Source organism: Nerophis ophidion, linkage group LG08 (genome assembly GCF_033978795.1).
Source record: "Nerophis ophidion isolate RoL-2023_Sa linkage group LG08, RoL_Noph_v1.0, whole genome shotgun sequence".
NCBI lineage: Eukaryota > Metazoa > Chordata > Actinopteri > Syngnathiformes > Syngnathidae > Nerophis > Nerophis ophidion.
In genome coordinates, this window is record NC_084618.1 from 743,862 (window position 1) to 766,462 (window position 22,601).

General features: G+C 39.5%; 1 protein-coding gene across 1 annotated transcript in view; it reads left to right on the plus strand.

Annotated features, from left to right (window-relative positions):
* Window positions 1-3,741: 3,741 nt before the first annotated feature.
* LOC133557134 (sarcosine dehydrogenase, mitochondrial-like) overlaps window positions 3,742-22,601 on the plus strand; it is a 74,472-nt gene continuing 55,612 nt past the window's right edge. The window contains exons 1-3 of the mRNA XM_061907377.1: window positions 3,742-3,887; window positions 17,058-17,187; window positions 18,188-18,274. Of these exons, the coding sequence (XP_061763361.1) occupies window positions 3,756-3,887; window positions 17,058-17,187; window positions 18,188-18,274 (349 nt within the window). The 5' untranslated portion in view covers window positions 3,742-3,755. The remainder of the gene's footprint in view (window positions 3,888-17,057; window positions 17,188-18,187; window positions 18,275-22,601) is intronic.

Sequence of the window (22,601 nt, forward strand, 5' to 3'; positions counted from 1 at the left end):
TATCACTCATATTTGCTTCATTATGGGTCACTACATGTCCATGGAGTATTGTTGGTACTTATAATAACAATATCACTCATATTTGCTTCATTATAGGTCACTACATGTCCATGGAGTATTGTTGGTACTTATAATAACAATATCACTCATATTTGCTTCATTATAGGTCACTACATGTCCATGGAGTATTGTTGGTACTTATAATAACAATATCACTCATATTTGCTTCATTATGGGTCACAACATGTCCATGGAGTATTGTTGGTACTTATAATAACAATATCACTCATATTTGCTTCATTATAGGTCACAACATGTCCATGGAGTATTGTTGGTACTTATAATAACAATATCACTCATATTTGCTTCATTATGGGTCACAACATGTCCATGGAGTATTGTTGGTACTTATAATAACAATATCACTCATATTTGCTTCATTATGGGTCACTACATGTCCATGGAGTATTGTTGGTACTTATAATAACAATATCACTCATATTTGCTTCATTATGGGTCACAACATGTCCATGGAGTATTGTTGGTACTTATAATAACAATATCACTCATATTTGCTTCATTATGGGTCACAACATGTCCATGGAGTATTGTTGGTACTTATAATAACAATATCACTCATATTTGCTTCATTATGGGTCACAACATGTCCATGGAGTATTGTTGGTACTTATAATAACAATATCACTCATATTTGCTTCATTATGGGTCACTACATGTCCATGGAGTATTGTTGGTACTTATAATAACAATATCACTCATATTTGCTTCATTATGGGTCACAACATGTCCATGGAGTATTGTTGGTACTTATAATAACAATATCACTCATATTTGCTTCATTATGGGTCACTACATGTCCATGGAGTATTGTTGGTACTTATAATAACAATATCACTCATATTTGCTTCATTATGGGTCACTACATGTCCATGGAGTATTGTTGGTACTTATAATAACAATATCACTCATATTTGCTTCATTATGGGTCACAACATGTCCATGGAGTATTGTTGGTACTTATAATAACAATATCACTCATATTTGCTTCATTATGGGTCACTACATGTCCATGGAGTATTGTTGGTACTTATAATAACAATATCACTCATATTTGCTTCATTATGGGTCACTACATGTCCATGGAGTATTGTTGGTACTTATAATAACAATATCACTCATATTTGCTTCATTATAGGTCACAACATGTCCATGGAGTATTGTTGGTACTTATAATAACAATATCACTCATATTTGCTTCATTATGGGTCACTACATGTCCATGGAGTATTGTTGGTACTTATAATAACAATATCACTCATATTTGCTTCATTATGGGTCACAACATGTCCATGGAGTATTGTTGGTACTTATAATAACAATATCACTCATATTTGCTTCATTATGGGTCACTACATGTCCATGGAGTATTGTTGGTACTTATAATAACAATATCACTCATATTTGCTTCATTATGGGTCACAACATGTCCATGGAGTATTGTTGGTACTTATAATAACAATATCACTCATATTTGCTTCATTATGGGTCACTACATGTCCATGGAGTATTGTTGGTACTTATAATAACAATATCACTCATATTTGCTTCATTATGGGTCACTACATGTCCATGGAGTATTGTTGGTACTTATAATAACAATATCACTCATATTTGCTTCATTATGGGTCACTACATGTCCATGGAGTATTGTTGGTACTTATAATAACAATATCACTCATATTTGCTTCATTATGGGTCACAACATGTCCATGGAGTATTGTTGGTACTTATAATAACAATATCACTCATATTTGCTTCATTATGGGTCACTACATGTCCATGGAGTATTGTTGGTACTTATAATAACAATATCACTCATATTTGCTTCATTATGGGTCACAACATGTCCATGGAGTATTGTTGGTACTTATAATAACAATATCACTCATATTTGCTTCATTATGGGTCACAACATGTCCATGGAGTATTGTTGGTACTTATAATAACAATATCACTCATATTTGCTTCATTATGGGTCACAACATGCCCATGGAGTATTGTTGGTACTTATAATAACAATATCACTCATATAGGTCACAACATGTCCATGGAGTATTGTTGGTGTATGTTGTAAGCGAGTATGATGAGGATCCTCCATCTATTGACTCAATGGTTACATATTTATTTAGCACAGCAGCATATGTGTGTCCATGTCTTACATAAGTACTGTGAATGATAAACAGCACATCTCTTGACCACGTTTGCATATTCCCAGTATGACTGCCCTAATAATATGGTCAGAGTACAGAAGCGTTACTACACTGACGTACAATCTATGGGAATTACCAAAGGTATTCAGGGTGGAATTATTTAAAATGGCGGACTGAGTTTGTGACATTTTTGACGGTATTTTCATGTATTGTGTAGATTGTAAACACAATTGGATGTAGTTTAATGCAGGGGTGTCCACATTTTTTGGCTTGGGGGCCGCAGTGGGCTAAACAACTTGGCCGGGGGCCGAAAATCGACTGCATGTAGCGGACCACATGTCTGTCCTTACTAAGTGACCACGGCCAGCAGGGGGCACTGTGGTCATCTAACAGACCACATGTCTGTCCTTACTAAGTGACCACGGCCAGCAGGGGGCACTGTGGTCATCTAACAGACCACATGTCTGTCCTTACTAAGTGACCACGGCCAGCAGGGGGCACTGTGGTCATCTAACAGACCACATGTCTGTCCTTACTAAGTGACCACGGCCAGCAGGGGGCACTGTGGTCATCTAACAGTGTGTGTGTGTGTGTGTGTGTATGCGTCCAGCCAGTGGTCACATTTGGAACATCTCTCTCTCGCCCCTCCCCCGAGGCCTGCTGCTTTTCACTTGTCTCTGTTATGTACACACACACACACACACACACACACACACAATGACGGCTGTGAGGCGACTGAAACGTGAGGATGCATTATTCCATTACTCCTGACTGGAGTGGACAACAATGAGTTTTGTTAATTATTATGTCATTATAGTAACCTATCCAGCACCCTCCGCCACTCCAAAAAGGGACAAGCAGTAGAAAATGAATGGATGGATTAGTATTAAATAATTCTACTTACATATTACTTACACATACAATAAAAGGTGACATATTAACCAGCCCTGTCAAACATTATGATCCCTGCTGATATCGTTTGACTTCATCAAATCCTGTCAAACATTATGATCCCTGCTGATATCATTTGACTTCATCAAACCCTGTCAAACATTATGATCCCTGCTGATATCATTTGACTTCATCAAACCTTGTCTAACATTATGATCCCTGCTGATATCATTTGACTTCATCAAACCCTGTCTAACATTATGATCCCTGCTGATATCATTTGACTTCATCAAATCCTGTCAAACATTATGATCCCTGCTGATATCATTTGACTTCATCAAATCCTGTCAAACATTATGATCCCTGCTGATATCATTTGACTTCATCAAACCCTGTGTAACATTATGATCCCTGCTGATATCATTTGACTTCATCAAGCCCTGTCTAACATTATGATCCCTGCTGATATCATTTGACTTCATCAAATCCTGTCAAACATTATGATCCCTGCTGATATCATTTGACTTCATCAAACCCTGTCTAACATTATGATCCCTGCTGATATCATTTGACTTCATCAAACCTTGTCTAACATGATACAAGTTTGCATGATCCCTGCTGATATCGTATGGGATGAGTCATTTCATGTGTCTTTTGCAGAACATGCCCAATGTGAGGGACCATGATGCATCAGTGTATCTACGTCTCCAAGGCGACGCCCTCTCCGTGGGCGGTTACGAACACAACCCCATCTTCTGGGACCAGGTAAACGGTCGCGTGCATAGCATGCTAACATTAGCATGCTAACTTTTTGGGCCAGTTTTTAGCCAAACTTCTCAGAGTGATATGACTTGGTACCTGACACATGCTAACAGTTAGTGTGCTAACATTAGCATTCTAGTATCCTAACAGTAGCCTGCTCCCTTTTGTTAGCCAATTTTGCAAGGAACACCTGAGAGTCATATAAATCACTACTTGACACATCTTAACTGTTAGCATGCTAACGTTAGTACTCTAGCATATTAACATTAGCACGCTAACTACAGCCCAACACCTCAGAGTCATATAACTTGGTAATTGGCACATGCTAACCCTTAGCCTTCTAGCATACCGACATTAGCATGCTAACTACAGCCCAACACCTCAGAGTCATATAACTTGGTAATTGGTACATGCTATCTGTGAACATGCTAACATTAGCATTCTAGTGTATTAACGTTTGCAAGCTCACTTTTTTTGCCAATTTTGTTGCCAAACGCCTCAGACTTGTATAACTTGGTATTTGACTGTTAGCATGCTTACATTTTTTCTGTATTGCAGCCAAACGTTTTTATTTGTAAAAAAAAAAAAATGTTTACAATAAAATTATGGCAACCAAACTGACAGTTTTGAATTGCAAAATTTACAGTGACAACAACACACAGTGTGTACAAAGACATGGAGTGTCCTATGTACAGACTTTTACACAACTAGTATCAGTACTTAGTCTTGTGTAGGCGACAACAACACACAGTGTGTACAAAGACATGGAGTGTCCTATGTACAGACTTTTACACAACTAGTATCAGTACTTAGTCTTGTGTAGACGACAACAACACACAGTGTGTACAAAGACATAGAGTGTCCTATGTACAGACTTTTACACAACTAGTATCAGTACTTAGTCTTGTGTAGACGACAACAACACACAGTGTGTACAAAGACATGGAGTGTCCTATGTACAGACTTTTACACAACTAGTATCAGTACTTAGTCTTGTGTAGGCGACAACAACACACAGTGTGTACAAAGACATGGAGTGTCCTATGTACAGACTTTTACACAACTAGTATCAGTACTTAGTCTTGTGTAGGCGACAACAACACACAGTGTGTACAAAGACATGGAGTGTCCTATGTACAGACTTTTACACAACTAGTATCAGTACTTAGTCTTGTGTAGACGACAACAACACACAGTGTGTACAAAGACATGGAGTGTCCTATGTACAGACTTTTACACAACTAGTATCAGTACTTAGTCTTGTGTAGACGACAACAACACACAGTGTGTACAAAGACATGGAGTGTCCTATGTACAGACTTTTACACAACTAGTATCAGTACTTAGTCTTGTGTAGGCGACAACAACACACAGTGTGTACAAAGACATGGAGTGTCCTATGTACAGACTTTTACACAACTAGTATCAGTACTTAGTCTTGTGTAGGCGACAACAACACACAGTGTGTACAAAGACATGGAGTGTCCTATGTACAGACTTTTACACAACTAGTATCAGTACTTAGTCTTGTGTAGACGACAACAACACACAGTGTGTACAAAGACATGGAGTGTCCTATGTACAGACTTTTACACAACTAGTATCAGTACTTAGTCTTGTGTAGACGACAACAACACACAGTGTGTACAAAGACATGGAGTGTCCTATGTACAGACTTTTACACAACTAGTATCAGTACTTAGTCTTGTGTAGGCGACAACAACACACAGTGTGTACAAAGACATGGAGTGTCCTATGTACAGACTTTTACACAACTAGTATCAGTACTTAGTCTTGTGTAGGCGACAACAACACACAGTGTGTACAAAGACATGGAGTGTCCTATGTACAGACTTTTACACAACTAGTATCAGTACTTAGTCTTGTGTAGGCGACAACAACACACAGTGTGTACAAAGACATGGAGTGTCCTATGTACAGACTTTTACACAACTAGTATCAGTACTTAGTCTTGTGTAGACGACAACAACACACAGTGTGTACAAAGACATGGAGTGTCCTATGTACAGACTTTTACACAACTAGTATCAGTACTTAGTCTTGTGTAGACGACAACAACACACAGTGTGTACAAAGACATGGAGTGTCCTATGTACAGACTTTTACACAACTAGTATCAGTACTTAGTCTTGTGTAGGCGACAACAACACACAGTGTGTACAAAGACATGGAGTGTCCTATGTACAGACTTTTACACAACTAGTATCAGTACTTAGTCTTGTGTAGGCGACAACAACACACAGTGTGTACAAAGACATGGAGTGTCCTATGTACAGACTTTTACACAACTAGTATCAGTACTTAGTCTTGTGTAGGCGACAACAACACACAGTGTGTACAAAGACATGGAGTGTCCTATGTACAGACTTTTACACAACTAGTATCAGTACTTAGTCTTGTGTAGGCGACAACAACACACAGTGTGTACAAAGACATGGAGTGTCCTATGTACAGACTTTTACACAACTAGTATCAGTACTTAGTCTTGTGTAGACGACAACAACACACAGTGTGTACAAAGACATGGAGTGTCCTATGTACAGACTTTTACACAACTAGTATCAGTACTTAGTCTTGTGTAGGCGACAACAACACACAGTGTGTACAAAGACATGGAGTGTCCTATGTACAGACTTTTACACAACTAGTATCAGTACTTAGTCTTGTGTAGACGACAACAACACACAGTGTGTACAAAGACATGGAGTGTCCTATGTACAGACTTTTACACAACTAGTATCAGTACTTAGTCTTGTGTAGACGACAACAACACACAGTGTGTACAAAGACATGGAGTGTCCTATGTACAGACTTTTACACAACTAGTATCAGTACTTAGTCTTGTGTAGGCGACAACAACACACAGTGTGTACAAAGACATGGAGTGTCCAATGTACAGACTTTTACACAACTAGTATCAGTACTTAGTCTTGTGTAGGCGACAACAACACACAGTGTGTACAAAGACATGGAGTGTCCTATGTACAGACTTTTACACAACTAGTATCAGTACTTAGTCTTGTGTAGGCGACAACAACACACAGTGTGTACAAAGACATGGAGTGTCCTATGTACAGACTTTTACACAACTAGTATCAGTACTTAGTCTTGTGTAGACGACAACAACACACAGTGTGTACAAAGACATGGAGTGTCCAATGTACAGACTTTTACACAACTAGTATCAGTACTTAGTCTTGTGTAGGCGACAACAACACACAGTGTGTACAAAGACATGGAGTGTCCAATGTACAGACTTTTACACAACTAGTATCAGTACTTAGTCTTGTGTAGGCGACAACAACACACAGTGTGTACAAAGACATAGAGTGTCCTATGTACAGACTTTTACACAACTAGTATCAGTACTTAGTCTTGTGTAGACGACAACAACACACAGTGTGTACAAAGACATAGAGTGTCCTATGTACAGACTTTTACACAACTAGTATCAGTACTTAGTCTTGTGTAGACGACAACAACACACAGTGTGTACAAAGACATGGAGTGTCCAATGTACAGACTTTTACACAACTAGTATCAGTACTTAGTCTTGTGTAGGCGACAACAACACACAGTGTGTACAAAGACATAGAGTGTCCTATGTACAGACTTTTACACAACTAGTATCAGTACTTAGTCTTGTGTAGACGACAACAACACACAGTGTGTACAAAGACATAGAGTGTCCTATGTACAGACTCTTGACTACTTTAGTTGTAGATCCCCAATCCTGTTACTGAGTAACCATGACAACATAATCCACTTTCAGGAGACAAAAGACTTCATGACTTTTGGATAAGAGTTTCCTGATTCTATATTGATACAGGATATCGGTGCGATATCATCATCGCCTTGCCTGAATTTCCCCCAGGTATCAATAAAGTACTTTCTATTCTATTCTATTCTATGTAGAAGGTGTGATATCATGTGCGATACAAGCAGTCCTGCAGCCTGGTTTGATTGATTGATTGATTGATACTTTTATTAGTAGATTGCACAGTACAGTACATATTCCCTACAATTGACCACTAAATGGTAACACCCCAATAACTTGTTTAAGTCGGGGTCCACGTTAATCAATTCATGGTACAAATATATACTATCAACATAATACAGTCATCACACAAGTTAATCATCATAGTATATACATTGAATTATTTACATTATTTACAATCCGGGGGGTGGGATGAGGAGCTTTGGTTGATATCAGTACTTCAGTCATCAACAATTGCATCAACACAGAAATGTGGACATTGAAACAGTGTAGGTGTGACTTAGTAGGATATGTACAGCCAGCAGAGAACATAGTGAGTTCACATAGCATAAGAACAAGTACAGTATATACATTAGAAGTACATTTGAGTTGTTTATAATCCGGGGAGATGGGATGTGAATGGAGGAGGGTATTAGTAAAGTGTTGAAGTTGCCTGCAGGTGTTGTTTTAGAGCGCTTTTGAAGGAATATAGAGATGCACTTACTTTTACACCTGTTGGGAGTGCATTCCACATTGATGTGGCATAGAAAGAGAATGAGTTAAGACCTTTGTTAGATGGGAATCTGGGTTTAACGTGGTTTGTGGAGCTCCCCCTGGTGTTGTGGTTATGGCGCTCATTTACGTTAAGGAAGTAGTTTGACATGTACTTCGGTATCAAGGAGGTGTAGCGGATTTTATAGACTAGGCTCAGTGCAAGTTGTTTGACTCTGTCCTCCACCCTGAGCCAGCCCACTTTGGAGAAGTGGGTTGGATTGAGGTGTGATCTGGGGTGGAGGTCTAAAAGTAACCGGATTAGCTTATTCTGGGATGTTTGGAGTCTAGATTTGAGGGTTTTGGAGGTGCTGGGGTACCAGGAGGTGCAAGCGTAATCGAAGAAGGGTTGAATGAGAGTTCCCGCTAGAATCCTCAAGGTGCTTTTGTTGACCAGAGAGGAGATTCTGTAGAGGAATCTCGTTCTTTGGTTGACCTTTTTGATCACCTTGGTTGCCATTTTATCACAGGAAAGATTAGCCTCTAGAATGGAAGCTAGGTAGGTGACCTCATCTTTCCTGGTGATAACAATGTCACCCACTTTTATAGTCAAGTCACTGACCTTCTTAAGGTTGATGTGGGACCCAAATAGGATGGATTCCCTTTTACCTAAGTGTATGGATAGCTTGTTGTCAGCGAGCCAGGTGCAAATATTGAGGAGTTCAGCACTGAGGATTTGTTCCACCTGTGACTTGTCCTTGCCGGATACCAGCAGGGCCGAGTCATCCACAAACAGGAACAATTCACAGTGTCATGCTGATGGCATGTCATTCACGTATATTAGGAACAGTAAAGGTCCTAGTATACTGCCTTGGGGGACTCCACAGCTTACTGAGAGGGGAGGGGACATGGTGCTGTTCACCTCTACCACCTGTTTACTCCCCTCCAGGTAAGATTGCATCCAGCTCCATGAGGTTTCATCCAATCCGATTGCTCGGAGCTTATCCAACAGTATAGCGTGGTTAACGGTGTCAAAGGCCTTCTGAATGTCCAGCATGACCATGCCGCAGTATTTATAATGTCCAGCATGACTATGCCGCAGTATTTATAATGTCCAGCATGACCATGCCGCAGTATTTATAATGTCCAGCATGTCCAGCAGTATTTATAATGTCCAGCATGTCCAGCAGTATTTATAATGTCCAGCATGACCATGCCGCAGTATTTATAATGTCCAGCATGACTATGCCGCAGTATTTATAATGTCCAGCATGACCATGCCGCAGTATTTATAATGTCCAGCATGTCCAGCAGTATTTATAATGTCCAGCATGTCCAGCAGTATTTATAATGTCCAGCATGACCAGCAGTATTTATAATGTCCAGCATGTCCAGCAGTATTTATAATGTCCAGCATGACCAGCAGTATTTATAATGTCCAGCATGTCCAGCAGTATTTATAATGTCCAGCATGTCCAGCAGTTTTTATAATGTCCAGCATGACCATGCCTCAGTATTTTCCTGCGTCCACCTCATGTTTGATGTGGTCGGTCAGATAGAGAAGACATGTGTCAGTGGAGTGGTTAGTTCTGAAGCCGGATTGGAATTTGTACATGAGTTTATTAGTAGCAAGGTATCTATCAACCTGTTCATAAACTATTTTCTCCTTTACTTTCTAAATGGAAGTGAGAATAGAAACAGGTCGGTAGTTACCAGGTTCTAATTTGCTTCCTTTTTTATAAAGGGGGGTTACTCTTGCTGTCTTGAAATCCTTGGGTACTTGGCCTTGTTTGATTGACAGGTTTATGATATGAGTGATTATTGGGGCAATGGTGGTTTATTATGTGTGTGATTATTGGGGCAATGGTGGTTTATTATGTGTGTGATTATTGGGACAATGGTGGTTTATTATGTGTGTGATTATTGGGGCAATGGTGGTTTATTATGTGTGTGATTATTGGGGCAATGGTGGTTTATGATATGAGTGATTATTGGGGCAATGGTGGTTTATTATGTGTGTGATTATTGGGGCAATGGTGGTTTATTATGTGTGAGATTATTGGGGCAATGGTGGTTTATGATATGAGTGATTATTGGGGCAATGGTGGTTTATTATGTGTGTGATTATTGGGGCAATGGTGGTTTATTATGTGTGTGATTATTGGGGCAATGGTGGTTTATTATGTGTGAGATTATTGGGGCAATGGTGGTTTATGATATGAGTGATTATTGGGGCAATGGTGGTTTATTATGTGTGTGATTATTGGGGCAATGGTGGTTTATTATGTGTGTGATTATTGGGGCAATGGTGGTTTATTATGTGTGTGATTATTGGGGCAATGGTGGTTTATTATGTGTGTGATTATTGGGGCAATGGTGGTTTATTATGTGTGAGATTATTGGGGCAATGGTGGTTTATGATATGAGTGATTATTGGGGCAATGGTGGTTTATTATGTGTGTGATTATTGGGGCAATGGTGGTTTATTATGTGTGTGATTATTGGGACAATGGTGGTTTATGATATGAGTGATTATTGGGGCAATGGTGGTTTATTATGTGTGTGATTATTGGGGCAATGGTGGTTTATTATGTGTGTGATTATTGGGGCAATGGTGGTTTATTATGTGTGTGATTATTGGGACAATGGTGGTTTATTATGTGTGTGATTATTGGGGCAATGGTGGTTTATTATGTGTGTGATTATTGGGGCAATGGTGGTTTATTATGTGTGAGATTATTGGGGCAATGGTGGTTTATGATATGAGTGATTATTGGGGCAATGGTGGTTTATTATGTGTGTGATTATTGGGGCAATGGTGGTTTATTATGTGTGTGATTATTGGGGCGATGGTGGTTTATTATGTGTGTGATTATTGGGGCAATGGTGGTTTATTATATGAGTGATTATTGGGGCAATGGTGGTTTATTATGTGTGTGATTATTGGGGCAATGGTGGTTTATTATGTGTGTGATTATTGGGGCAATGGTGGTTTATTATATGAGTGATTATTGGGGCAATGGTGGTTTATTATGTGTGTGATTATTGGGGCAATGGTGGTTTATTATGTGTGTGATTATTGGGGCAATGGTGGTTTATTATGTGTGTGATTATTGGGGCAATGGTGGTTTATTATGTGTGTGATTATTGGGGCAATGGTGGTTTATGATATGAGTGATTATTGGGACAATGGTGGTTTATTATATGTGTGATTATTGGGGCAATGGTGGTTTATTATGTGTGTGATTATTGCGGCAATGGTGGTTTATTATGTGTGTGATTATTGGGGCAATGGTGGTTTATTATGTGTGTGATTATTGGGGCAATGGTGGTTTATTATGTGTGTGATTATTGGGGCAATGGTGGTTTATTATGTGTGTGATTATTGGGGCAATGGTGGTTTATTATGTGTGAGATTATTGGGGCAATGGTGGTTTATGATATGAGTGATTATTGGGGCAATGGTGGTTTATTATGTGTGTGATTATTGGGGCAATGGTGGTTTATTATGTGTGTGATTATTGGGGCAATGGTGGTTTATTATGTGTGTGATTATTGGGGCAATGGTGGTTTATTATGTGTGTGATTATTGGGACAATGGTGGTTTATGATATGAGTGATTATTGGGGCAATGGTGGTTTATTATGTGTGTGATTATTGGGGCAATGGTGGTTTATTATGTGTGTGATTATTGGGACAATGGTGGTTTATTATGTGTGTGATTATTGGGGCAATGGTGGTTTATTATGTGTGTGATTATTGGGGCAATGGTGGTTTATTATGTGTGTGATTATTGGGGCAATGGTGGTTTATTATGTGTGTGATTATTGGGGCAATGGTGGTTTATTATGTGTGCGATTATTGGGACAATGGTGGTTTATTATGTGTGTGATTATTGGGACAATGGTGGTTTATTATGTGTGTGATTATTGGGGCAATGGTGGTTTATTATGTGTGTGATTATTGGGGCAATGGTGGTTTATTATGTGTGTGATTATTGGGGCAATGGTGGTTTATTATGTGTGTGATTATTGGGACAATGGTGGTTTATTATGTGTGTGATTATTGGGGCAATGGTGGTTTATTATGTGTGTGATTATTGGGGCAATGGTGGTTTATTATGTGTGTGATTATTGGGGCAATGGTGGTTTATTATGTGTGTGATTATTGGGACAATGGTGGTTTATTATGTGTGTGATTATTGGGGCAATGGTGGTTTATTATATGTGTGATTATTGTGGCAATGGTGGTTTATTATGTGTGTGATTATTGGGACAATGGTGGTTTATTATGTGTGTGATTATTGGGGCAATGGTGGTTTATTATGTGTGTGATTATTGGGGCAATGGTGGTTTATTATGTGTGTGATTATTGGGGCAATGGTGGTTTATTATGTGTGTGATTATTGGGACAATGGTGGTTTATTATGTGTGTGATTATTGGGGCAATGGTGGTTTATTATGTGTGTGATTATTGGGGCAATGGTGGTTTATTATGTGTGTGATTATTGGGGCAATGGTGGTTTATTATGTGTGTGATTATTGGGACAATGGTGGTTTATTATGTGTGTGATTATTGGGGCAATGGTGGTTTATTATGTGTGTGATTATTGGGGCAATGGTGGTTTATTATGTGTGTGATTATTGGGGCAATGGTGGTTTATTATGTGTGTGATTATTGGGACAATGGTGGTTTATTATGTGTGTGATTATTGGGGCAATGGTGGTTTATTATGTGTGTGATTATTGGGGCAATGGTGGTTTATGATATGAGTGATTATTGGGGCAATGGTGGTTTATTATGTGTGTGATTATTGGGGCAATGGTGGTTTATTATGTGTGTGATTATTGGGGCAATGGTGGTTTATTATGTGTGTGATTATTGGGACAATGGTGGTTTATTATATGTGTGATTATTGGGACAATGGTGGTTTATTATGTGTGTGATTATTGGGGCAATGGTGGTTTATTATGTGTGTGATTATTGGGACAATGGTGGTTTATTATATGTGTGATTATTGGGACAATGGTGGTTTATTATATGTGTGATTATTGGGGCAATGGTGGTTTATTATGTGTGTGATTATTGGGGCAATGGTGGTTTATTATGTGTGTGATTATTGGGGCAATGGTGGTTTATTATGTGTGTGATTATTGGGGCAATGGTGGTTTATGATATGAGTGATTATTGGGGCAATGGTGGTTTATTATGTGTGTGATTATTGGGGCAATGGTGGTTTATTATGTGTGTGATTATTGGGGCAATGGTGGTTTATTATGTGTGTGATTATTGGGATAATGGTGGTTTATGATATGAGTGATTATTGGGGCAATGGTGGTTTATTATGTGTGTGATTATTGGGGCAATGGTGGTTTATGATATGAGTGATTATTGGGGCAATGGTGGTTTATTATGTGTGTGATTATTGGGGCAATGGTGGTTTATGATATGAGTGATTATTGGGGCAATGGTGGTTTATTATGTGTGTGATTATTGGGGCAATGGTGGTTTATGATATGAGTGATTATTGGGACAATGGTGGTTTATTATGTGTGTGATTATTGGGGCAATGGTGGTTTATTATGTGTGTGATTATTGGGGCAATGGTGGTTTATTATGTGTGTGATTATTGGGGCAATGGTGGTTTATTATGTGTGTGATTATTGGGGCAATGGTGGTTTATTATGTGTTTGATTATTGGGACAATGGTGGTTTATTATATGTGTGATTATTGGGACAATGGTGGTTTATTATGTGTGTGATTATTGGGGCAATGGTGGTTTATTATGTGTGTGATTATTGGGGCAATGGTGGTTTATTATGTGTGTGATTATTGGGGCAATGGTGGTTTATTATGTGTGTGATTATTGGGGCAATGGTGGTTTATTATGTGTGTGATTATTGGGGCAATGGTGGTTTATTATGTGTGTGATTATTGGGACAATGGTGGTTTATTATATGTGTGATTATTGGGGCAATGGTGGTTTATTATATGTGTGATTATTGGGGCAATGGTGGTTTATGATATGAGTGATTATTGGGGCAATGGTGGTTTATTGTGTGTGTGATTATTGGGGCAATGGTGGTTTATTATGTGTGTGATTATTGGGGCAATGGTGGTTTATGATATGAGTGATTATTGGGGCAATGGTGGTTTATTATGTGTGTGATTATTGGGGCAATGGTGGTTTATTATGTGTGTGATTATTGGGGCAATGGTGGTTTATTATGTGTGTGATTATTGGGGCAATGGTGGTTTATGATATGAGTGATTATTGGGGCAATGGTGGTTTATTATGTGTGTGATTATTGGGGCAATGGTGGTTTATTATGTGTGTGATTATTGGGGCAATGGTGGTTTATTATGTGTGTGATTATTGGGGCAATGGTGGTTTATGATATGAGTGATTATTGGGGCAATGGTGGTTTATTATGTGTGTGATTATTGGGGCAATGGTGGTTTATTATGTGTGTGATTATTGGGGCAATGGTGGTTTATTATATGTGTGATTATTGGGGCAATGGTGGTTTATGATATGAGTGATTATTGGGGCAATGGTGGTTTATTATGTGTGTGATTATTGGGGCAATGGTGGTTTATTATGTGTGTGATTATTGGGGCAATGGTGGTTTATTATGTGTGTGATTATTGGGGCAATGGTGGTTTATTATATGTGTGATTATTGGGGCAATGGTGGTTTATTATATGTGTGATTATTGGGGCAAGGGTGGTTTATGATATGAGTGATTATTGGGGCAATGGTGGTTTATTGTGTGTGTGATTATTGGGGCAATGGTGGTTTATTATGTGTGTGATTATTGGGGCAATGGTGGTTTATGATATGAGTGATTATTGGGGCAATGGTGGTTTATTATGTGTGTGATTATTGGGGCAATGGTGGTTTATGATATGAGTGATTATTGGGGCAATGGTGGTTTATTATGTGTGTGATTATTGGGGCAATGGTGGTTTATTATGTGTGTGATTATTGGGGCAATGGTGGTTTATGATATGAGTGATTATTGGGGCAATGGTGGTTTATTATGTGTGTGATTATTGGGGCAATGGTGGTTTATTATGTGTGTGATTATTGGGGCAATGGTGGTTTATTATGTGTGTGATTATTGGGGCAATGGTGGTTTATGATATGAGTGATTATTGGGGCAATGGTGGTTTATTATGTGTGTGATTATTGGGGCAATGGTGGTTTATTATGTGTGTGATTATTGGGGCAATGGTGGTTTATGATATGAGTGATTATTGGGGCAATGGTGGTTTATTATGTGTGTGATTATTGGGGCAATGGTGGTTTATTATGTGTGTGATTATTGGGGCAATGGTGGTTTATTATATGTGTGATTATTGGGGCAATGGTGGTTTATGATATGAGTGATTATTGGGGCAATGGTGGTTTATTATGTGTGTGATTATTGGGGCAATGGTGGTTTATTATGTGTGTGATTATTGGGGCAATGGTGGTTTATGATATGAGTGATTATTGGGGCAATGGTGGTTTATTATGTGTGTGATTATTGGGGCAATGGTGGTTTATGATATGAGTGATTATTGGGGCAATGGTGGTTTATTATGTGTGTGATTATTGGGGCAATGGTGGTTTATGATATGAGTGATTATTGGGGCAATGGTGGTGGCAGAGTCCATGAGGAATCTGGAGGGAATATTGTCAAGGCCGGTGGTCTTGTTTGGGTGGAGCGCGCTCAATTTATTAAGCACCTCGTTAGCTGAGACCATTTCTAATGTGAAATTGTTGTTGACTACTCCAAGCTTTCTGTAGAAGTCTTCAATGTGTTCTCCACCAAAGCGACCAGAATGTTGGGACAGCTTGTTAAGCAGAGTTGTGGCTATGTTGGTGAAAAAGGTGTTAAGTCTGCTTGCTACCTCCATTTTGTCCGTAATGAGGGCGTCACCCTCCTTGATGTTGATGTTGGTGAGTCTGCTTTGAAGTTTCTGGCTGCATCCAGGAAGCTGCTTGTTGAGAATTTTCCAGAGCTCACGTGGCTTATTTGTGTTTTCCTCTATTTTGTCATTGATATCATTTTTTTTTAAGGATTTAGTCAGGTTGTTTGTTTTATTTCTTAATTTATTGCATTGCTTTTTGAGCGTTGAAAGGAGTGATTTGAGGTTATTATTATTGGGTTGTTTATTTACTTCGGTTTTACACTTTTGGTATTCGAAATATTTTCTGTCCCTGTCTTTTATGGCAGCTAATAGGTCTGGATTGATCCACGGTTCACAGCGGGCTTTGATCCTGACTGTTCTCATGGGAGCCGTATCATTTAGTATCGCTAGGAACGCTGTTTTGAAGCCATCCCAAGCATCCTCAACCAGGTTGCTGGTGAGCACAGGGGACCGGTCCCACTCATCTAATTTGAGGTTGAAATGATCACTGTTGTATTTTTTAAGGGATCTGGATTGAGCTGTTATGTGACCATTGGCTTTAGGTTGACTTATTTTGCGCGATATCAGGTGCGATGCCAGCATTATGGGCCCATACTCAATGCATTTGGACACTTGTGCTTTACTTGTAGTGAAAGTAAAGTGCTGGGTAAGCTGTACACTGACTACTCTAAAGAGTGTTGAGAAGACATGACAGGTCCAGATTGTTGGCGAGGAGGAGACTCAGGTCAGGAAAGTGAAGTCATATCCTGTCCTTCTTTGGCAGGTTTCTGATAAATTTGCCTTCAGCCTGTTCGACTTGGACTGGGACGTTTTCACGCAACACATCGAAGGCGCCATCAACAGAGTTCCGGCTCTAGAGCAGACCGGGATCAAATCCACGGTCTGTGGACCAGGTAGGTGTAGACCGTTGTTGCTTTGGGAAAAGGTACCATTTGAGTTTTGGTTCTGCGCCAGGCCAGGAGGAAGTTATGGAGTCTTGGCCATTTACATACCTTCATTCTGTCCAAACGGTGTCTTTAACTGGGCAGTAAAACGGGAGATCAAACAAAACAGAAGTCATGGTCATGGACCCACTAGCTAGCTCTCCAATCAGCTAAACAGACTCAATAACTCCACGCTGACCTTTTGCTGCATTTACCCAGGAATTAGTGAAAGTGAAACAATACAAGAAGAATGTTGTTGTAAGTTAATAATACTAACACACACACACACACACACACACACACACACACACACACACACACACACACACGTCAACGTGTTCACATATTAGCTAATGCTAGCCACGCTAGCTTGATTACATTAGGATAGCAGGTACAAGTATGCATGAAAGGACTCCTACAGACATCACACAAGGATAGTTGTAGTTATATTGTAAAACTGACCAAGCTTGCTTGGATGATGAATCCATATGAGTAGAAACGCTATGGACGGCCAAAGAACGTGAAGAAATGTTTAGAAGTAAGTAGATGAATCCAGATGGATCTCTATTACAATCCCCAAAGAGGCCACTTTAAGTTGATGATTACTTCTATGTGGAGAAATCTGCATTTATACTTGAATCACTTCTTTATTTTTCAACAAGTTTTTAGTTATTTTTATATCTTTTTTTCCAAATAGTTGAAGAAAGACCACTACAAATGAGCAATATTTTGCACTGTTATACAATGTAATAAATCAGAAAGTGATGACATAGTGCTGTATTTGACTTCTTTATCTCTCTTTGCTGTGATGAGGGGGTACTTGAATTAAAAACATGTTGACAGGGGGTACATCACTGAAAAAAGGTTGAGAACCACTGCTCTAGAATTTACAGTACTATTTGGGGCTGATCCAGATTTTGGTCCGGATTTAGGACTCTCTTGTAGTTACTGGTCTGTCTTTTGTCCCCAGAATCCTTCACAGCGGACCACAAGCCGCTGATGGGAGAGACTCCTGAGGTCCGAGGGTTCTTCTTGGGATGTGGCTTCAACAGTGCTGGTAAGTTCTGGAGGGACTCTCATTTCTTACCACTTGATGAGTGCTAGACTAACTTGATGATGAGTGCTAGACTAACTTGATGATGAGTGCTAGACTAACTTGATGATGAGTGCTAGACTAACTTGATGATGAGTGCTGGACTAACTTGATGATGAGTGCTGGACTAACTTGATGATGAGTGCTAGACTAACTTGATGATGAGTGCTAGACTAACTTGATGATGAGTGCTAGACTAACTTGATGATGAGTGCTAGACTAACTTGATGATGAGTGCTAGACTAACTTGATGATGAGTGCTGGACTAACTTGATGATGAGTGCTGGACTAACTTGATGATGAGTACTGGACTAACTTGATGATGAGTGCTAGACTAACTTGATGATGAGTGCTGGACTAACTTGATGATGAGTGCTAGACTAACTTGATGATGAGTGCTAGACTAACTTGATGATGAGTGCTAGACTAACTTGATGATGAGTGCTAGACTAACTTGATGATGAGTGCTGGACTAACTTGATGATGAGTGCTGGACTAACTTGATGATGAGTGCTGGACTAACTTGATGATGAGTGCTGGACTAACTTGATGATGAGTGCTAGACTAACTTGATGATGAGTGCTAGACTAACTTGATGATGAGTGCTGGACTAACTTGATGATGAGTGCTGGACTAACTTGATGATGAGTGCTGGACTAACTTGATGATGAGTACTGGACTAACTTGATGATGAGTGCTGGACTAACTTGATGATGAGTGCTAGACTAACTTGATGATGAGTGCTAGACTAACTTGATGATGAGTGCTAGACTAACTTGATGATGAGTGCTAGACTAACTTGATGATGAGTGCTAGACTAACTTGATGATGAGTGCTGGACTAACTTGATGATGAGTGCTGGACTAACTTGATGATGAGTGCTAGACTAACTTGATGATGAGTGCTAGACTAACTTGATGATGAGTGCTAGACTAACTTGATGATGAGTGCTAGACTAACTTGATGATGAGTGCTAGACTAACTTGATGATGAGTGCTGGACTAACTTGATGATGAGTGCTGGACTAACTTGATGATGAGTACTGGACTAACTTGATGATGAGTGCTAGACTAACTTGATGATGAGTGCTGGACTAACTTGATGATGAGTGCTAGACTAACTTGATGATGAGTGCTAGACTAACTTGATGATGAGTGCTAGACTAACTTGATGATGAGTGCTAGACTAACTTGATGATGAGTGCTGGACTAACTTGATGATGAGTGCTGGACTAACTTGATGATGAGTGCTGGACTAACTTGATGATGAGTGCTGGACTAACTTGATGATGAGTGCTAGACTAACTTGATGATGAGTGCTAGACTAACTTGATGATGAGTGCTGGACTAACTTGATGATGAGTGCTGGACTAACTTGATGATGAGTGCTGGACTAACTTGATGATGAGTACTGGACTAACTTGATGATGAGTGCTGGACTAACTTGATGATGAGTGCTAGACTAACTTGATGATGAGTGCTAGACTAACTTGATGATGAGTGCTAGACTAACTTGATGATGAGTGCTAGACTAACTTGATGATGAGTGCTAGACTAACTTGATGATGAGTGCTGGACTAACTTGATGATGAGTGCTGGACTAACTTGATGATGAGTACTGGACTAACTTGATGATGAGTGCTAGACTAACTTGATGATGAGTGCTGGACTAACTTGATGATGAGTGCTAGACTAACTTGATGATGAGTGCTAGACTAACTTGATGATGAGTGCTGGACTAACTTGATGATGAGTGCTGGACTAACCTGATGATGAGTGCTGGACTAACTTGATGATGAGTGCTAGACTAACTTGATGATGAGTGCTGGACTAACTTGATGATGAGTGCTGGACTAACTTGATGATGAGTGCTGGACTAACTTGATGATGAGTGCTGGACTAACTTGATGATGAGTACTGGACTAACTTGATGATGAGTGCTGGACTAACTTGATGATGAGTGCTGGACTAACTTGATGATGAGTGCTGGACTAACTTGATGATGAGTGCTAGACTAACTTGATGATGAGTGCTAGACTAACTTGATGATGAGTGCTAGACTAACTTGATGATGAGTGCTAGACTAACTTGATGATGAGTGCTAGACTAACTTGATGATGAGTGCTAGACTAACTTGATGATGAGTGCTAGACTAACTTGATGATGAGTGCTAGACTAACTTGATGATGAGTGCTGGACTAACTTGATGATGAGTGCTGGACTAACTTGATGATGAGTGCTAGACTAACTTGATGATGAGTGCTAGACTAACTTGATGATGAGTGCTAGACTAACTTGATGATGAGTGCTAGACTAACTTGATGATGAGTGCTAGACTAACTTGATGATGAGTGCTAGACTAACTTGATGATGAGTGCTGGACTAACTTGATGATGAGTGCTAGACTAACTTGATGATGAGTGCTAGACTAACTTGATGATGAGTGCTGGACTAACTTGATGATGAGTGCTGGACTAACTTGATGATGAGTGCTAGACTAACTTGATGATGAGTGCTAGACTAACTTGATGATGAGTGCTGGACTAACTTGATGATGAGTGCTAGACTAACTTGATGATGAGTGCTAGACTAACTTGATGATGAGTGCTAGACTAACTTGATGATGAGTGCTAGACTAACTTGATGATGAGTGCTAGACTAACTTGATGATGAGTGCTAGACTAACTTGATGATGAGTGCTAGACTAACTTGATGATGAGTGCTGGACTAACTTGATGATGAGTGCTGGACTAACTTGATGATGAGTGCTAGACTAACTTGATGATGAGTGCTAGACTAACTTGATGATGAGTGCTAGACTAACTTGATGATGAGTGCTGGACTAACTTGATGATGAGTGCTAGACTAACTTGATGATGAGTGCTAGACTAACTTGATGATGAGTGCTAGACTAACTTGATGATGAGTGCTAGACTAACTTGATGATGAGTGCTAGACTAACTTGATGATGAGTGCTGGACTAACTTGATGATGAGTGCTGGACTAACTTGATGATGAGTGCTAGACTAACTTGATGATGAGTGCTGGACTAACTTGATGATGAGTGCTGGACTAACTTGATGATGAGTGCTGGACTAACTTGATGATGAGTGCTGGACTAACTTGATGATGAGTGCTGGACTAACTTGATGATGAGTGCTGGACTAACTTGATGATGAGTGCTAGACTAACTTGATGATGAGTGCTAGACTAACTTGATGATGAGTGCTAGACTAACTTGATGATGAGTGCTAGACTAACTTGATGATGAGTGCTAGACTAACTTGATGATGAGTGCTAGACTAACTTGATGATGAGTGCTAGACTAACTTGATGATGAGTGCTAGACTAACTTGATGATGAGTGCTGGACTAACTTGATGATGAGTGCTGGACTAACTTGATGATGAGTGCTGGACTAACTTGATGATGAGTGCTGGACTAACTTGATGATGAGTGCTGGACTAACTTGATGATGAGTGCTAGACTAACTTGATGATGAGTGCTAGACTAACTTGATGATGAGTGCTGGACTAACTTGATGATGAGTGCTAGACTAACTTGATGATGAGTGCTAGACTAACTTGATGATGAGTGCTAGACTAACTTGATGATGAGTGCTAGACTAACTTGATGATGAGTGCTGGACTAACTTGATGATGAGTGCTGGACTAACTTGATGATGAGTGCTAGACTAACTTGATGATGAGTGCTAGACTAACTTGATGATGAGTGCTAGACTAACTTGATGATGAGTGCTAGACTAACTTGATGATGAGTGCTGGACTAACTTGATGATGAGTGCTAGACTAACTTGATGATGAGTGCTGGACTAACTTGATGATGAGTGCTAGACTAACTTGATGATGAGTGCTAGACTAACTTGATGATGAGTGCTAGACTAACTTGATGATGAGTGCTAGACTAACTTGATGATGAGTGCTAGACTAACTTGATGATGAGTGCTAGACTAACTTGATGAAGAGTGGTGGACTAACTTTATGATGAGTGGTCGAGTAAGTTGATGATGAGTGGTAGAGTAAGTTGATGAGTGGGAGAGTAAGTTGATGAGTGGTAGAGTAAGTTGATGATGAGTGGTAGAGTAAGTTGATGATGAGTGGTAGAGTAAGTTGATGAGTGGTAGAGTAAGTTGATGAGTGGTAGAGTAAGTTGATGAGTGGTAGAGTAAGTTGATGATGAGTGGTAGAGTAAGTTGATGAGTGGTAGAGTAAGTTGATGATGAGTGGTAGAGTAAGTTGATGAGTGGTAGAGTAAGTTGATGAGTGGTAGAAT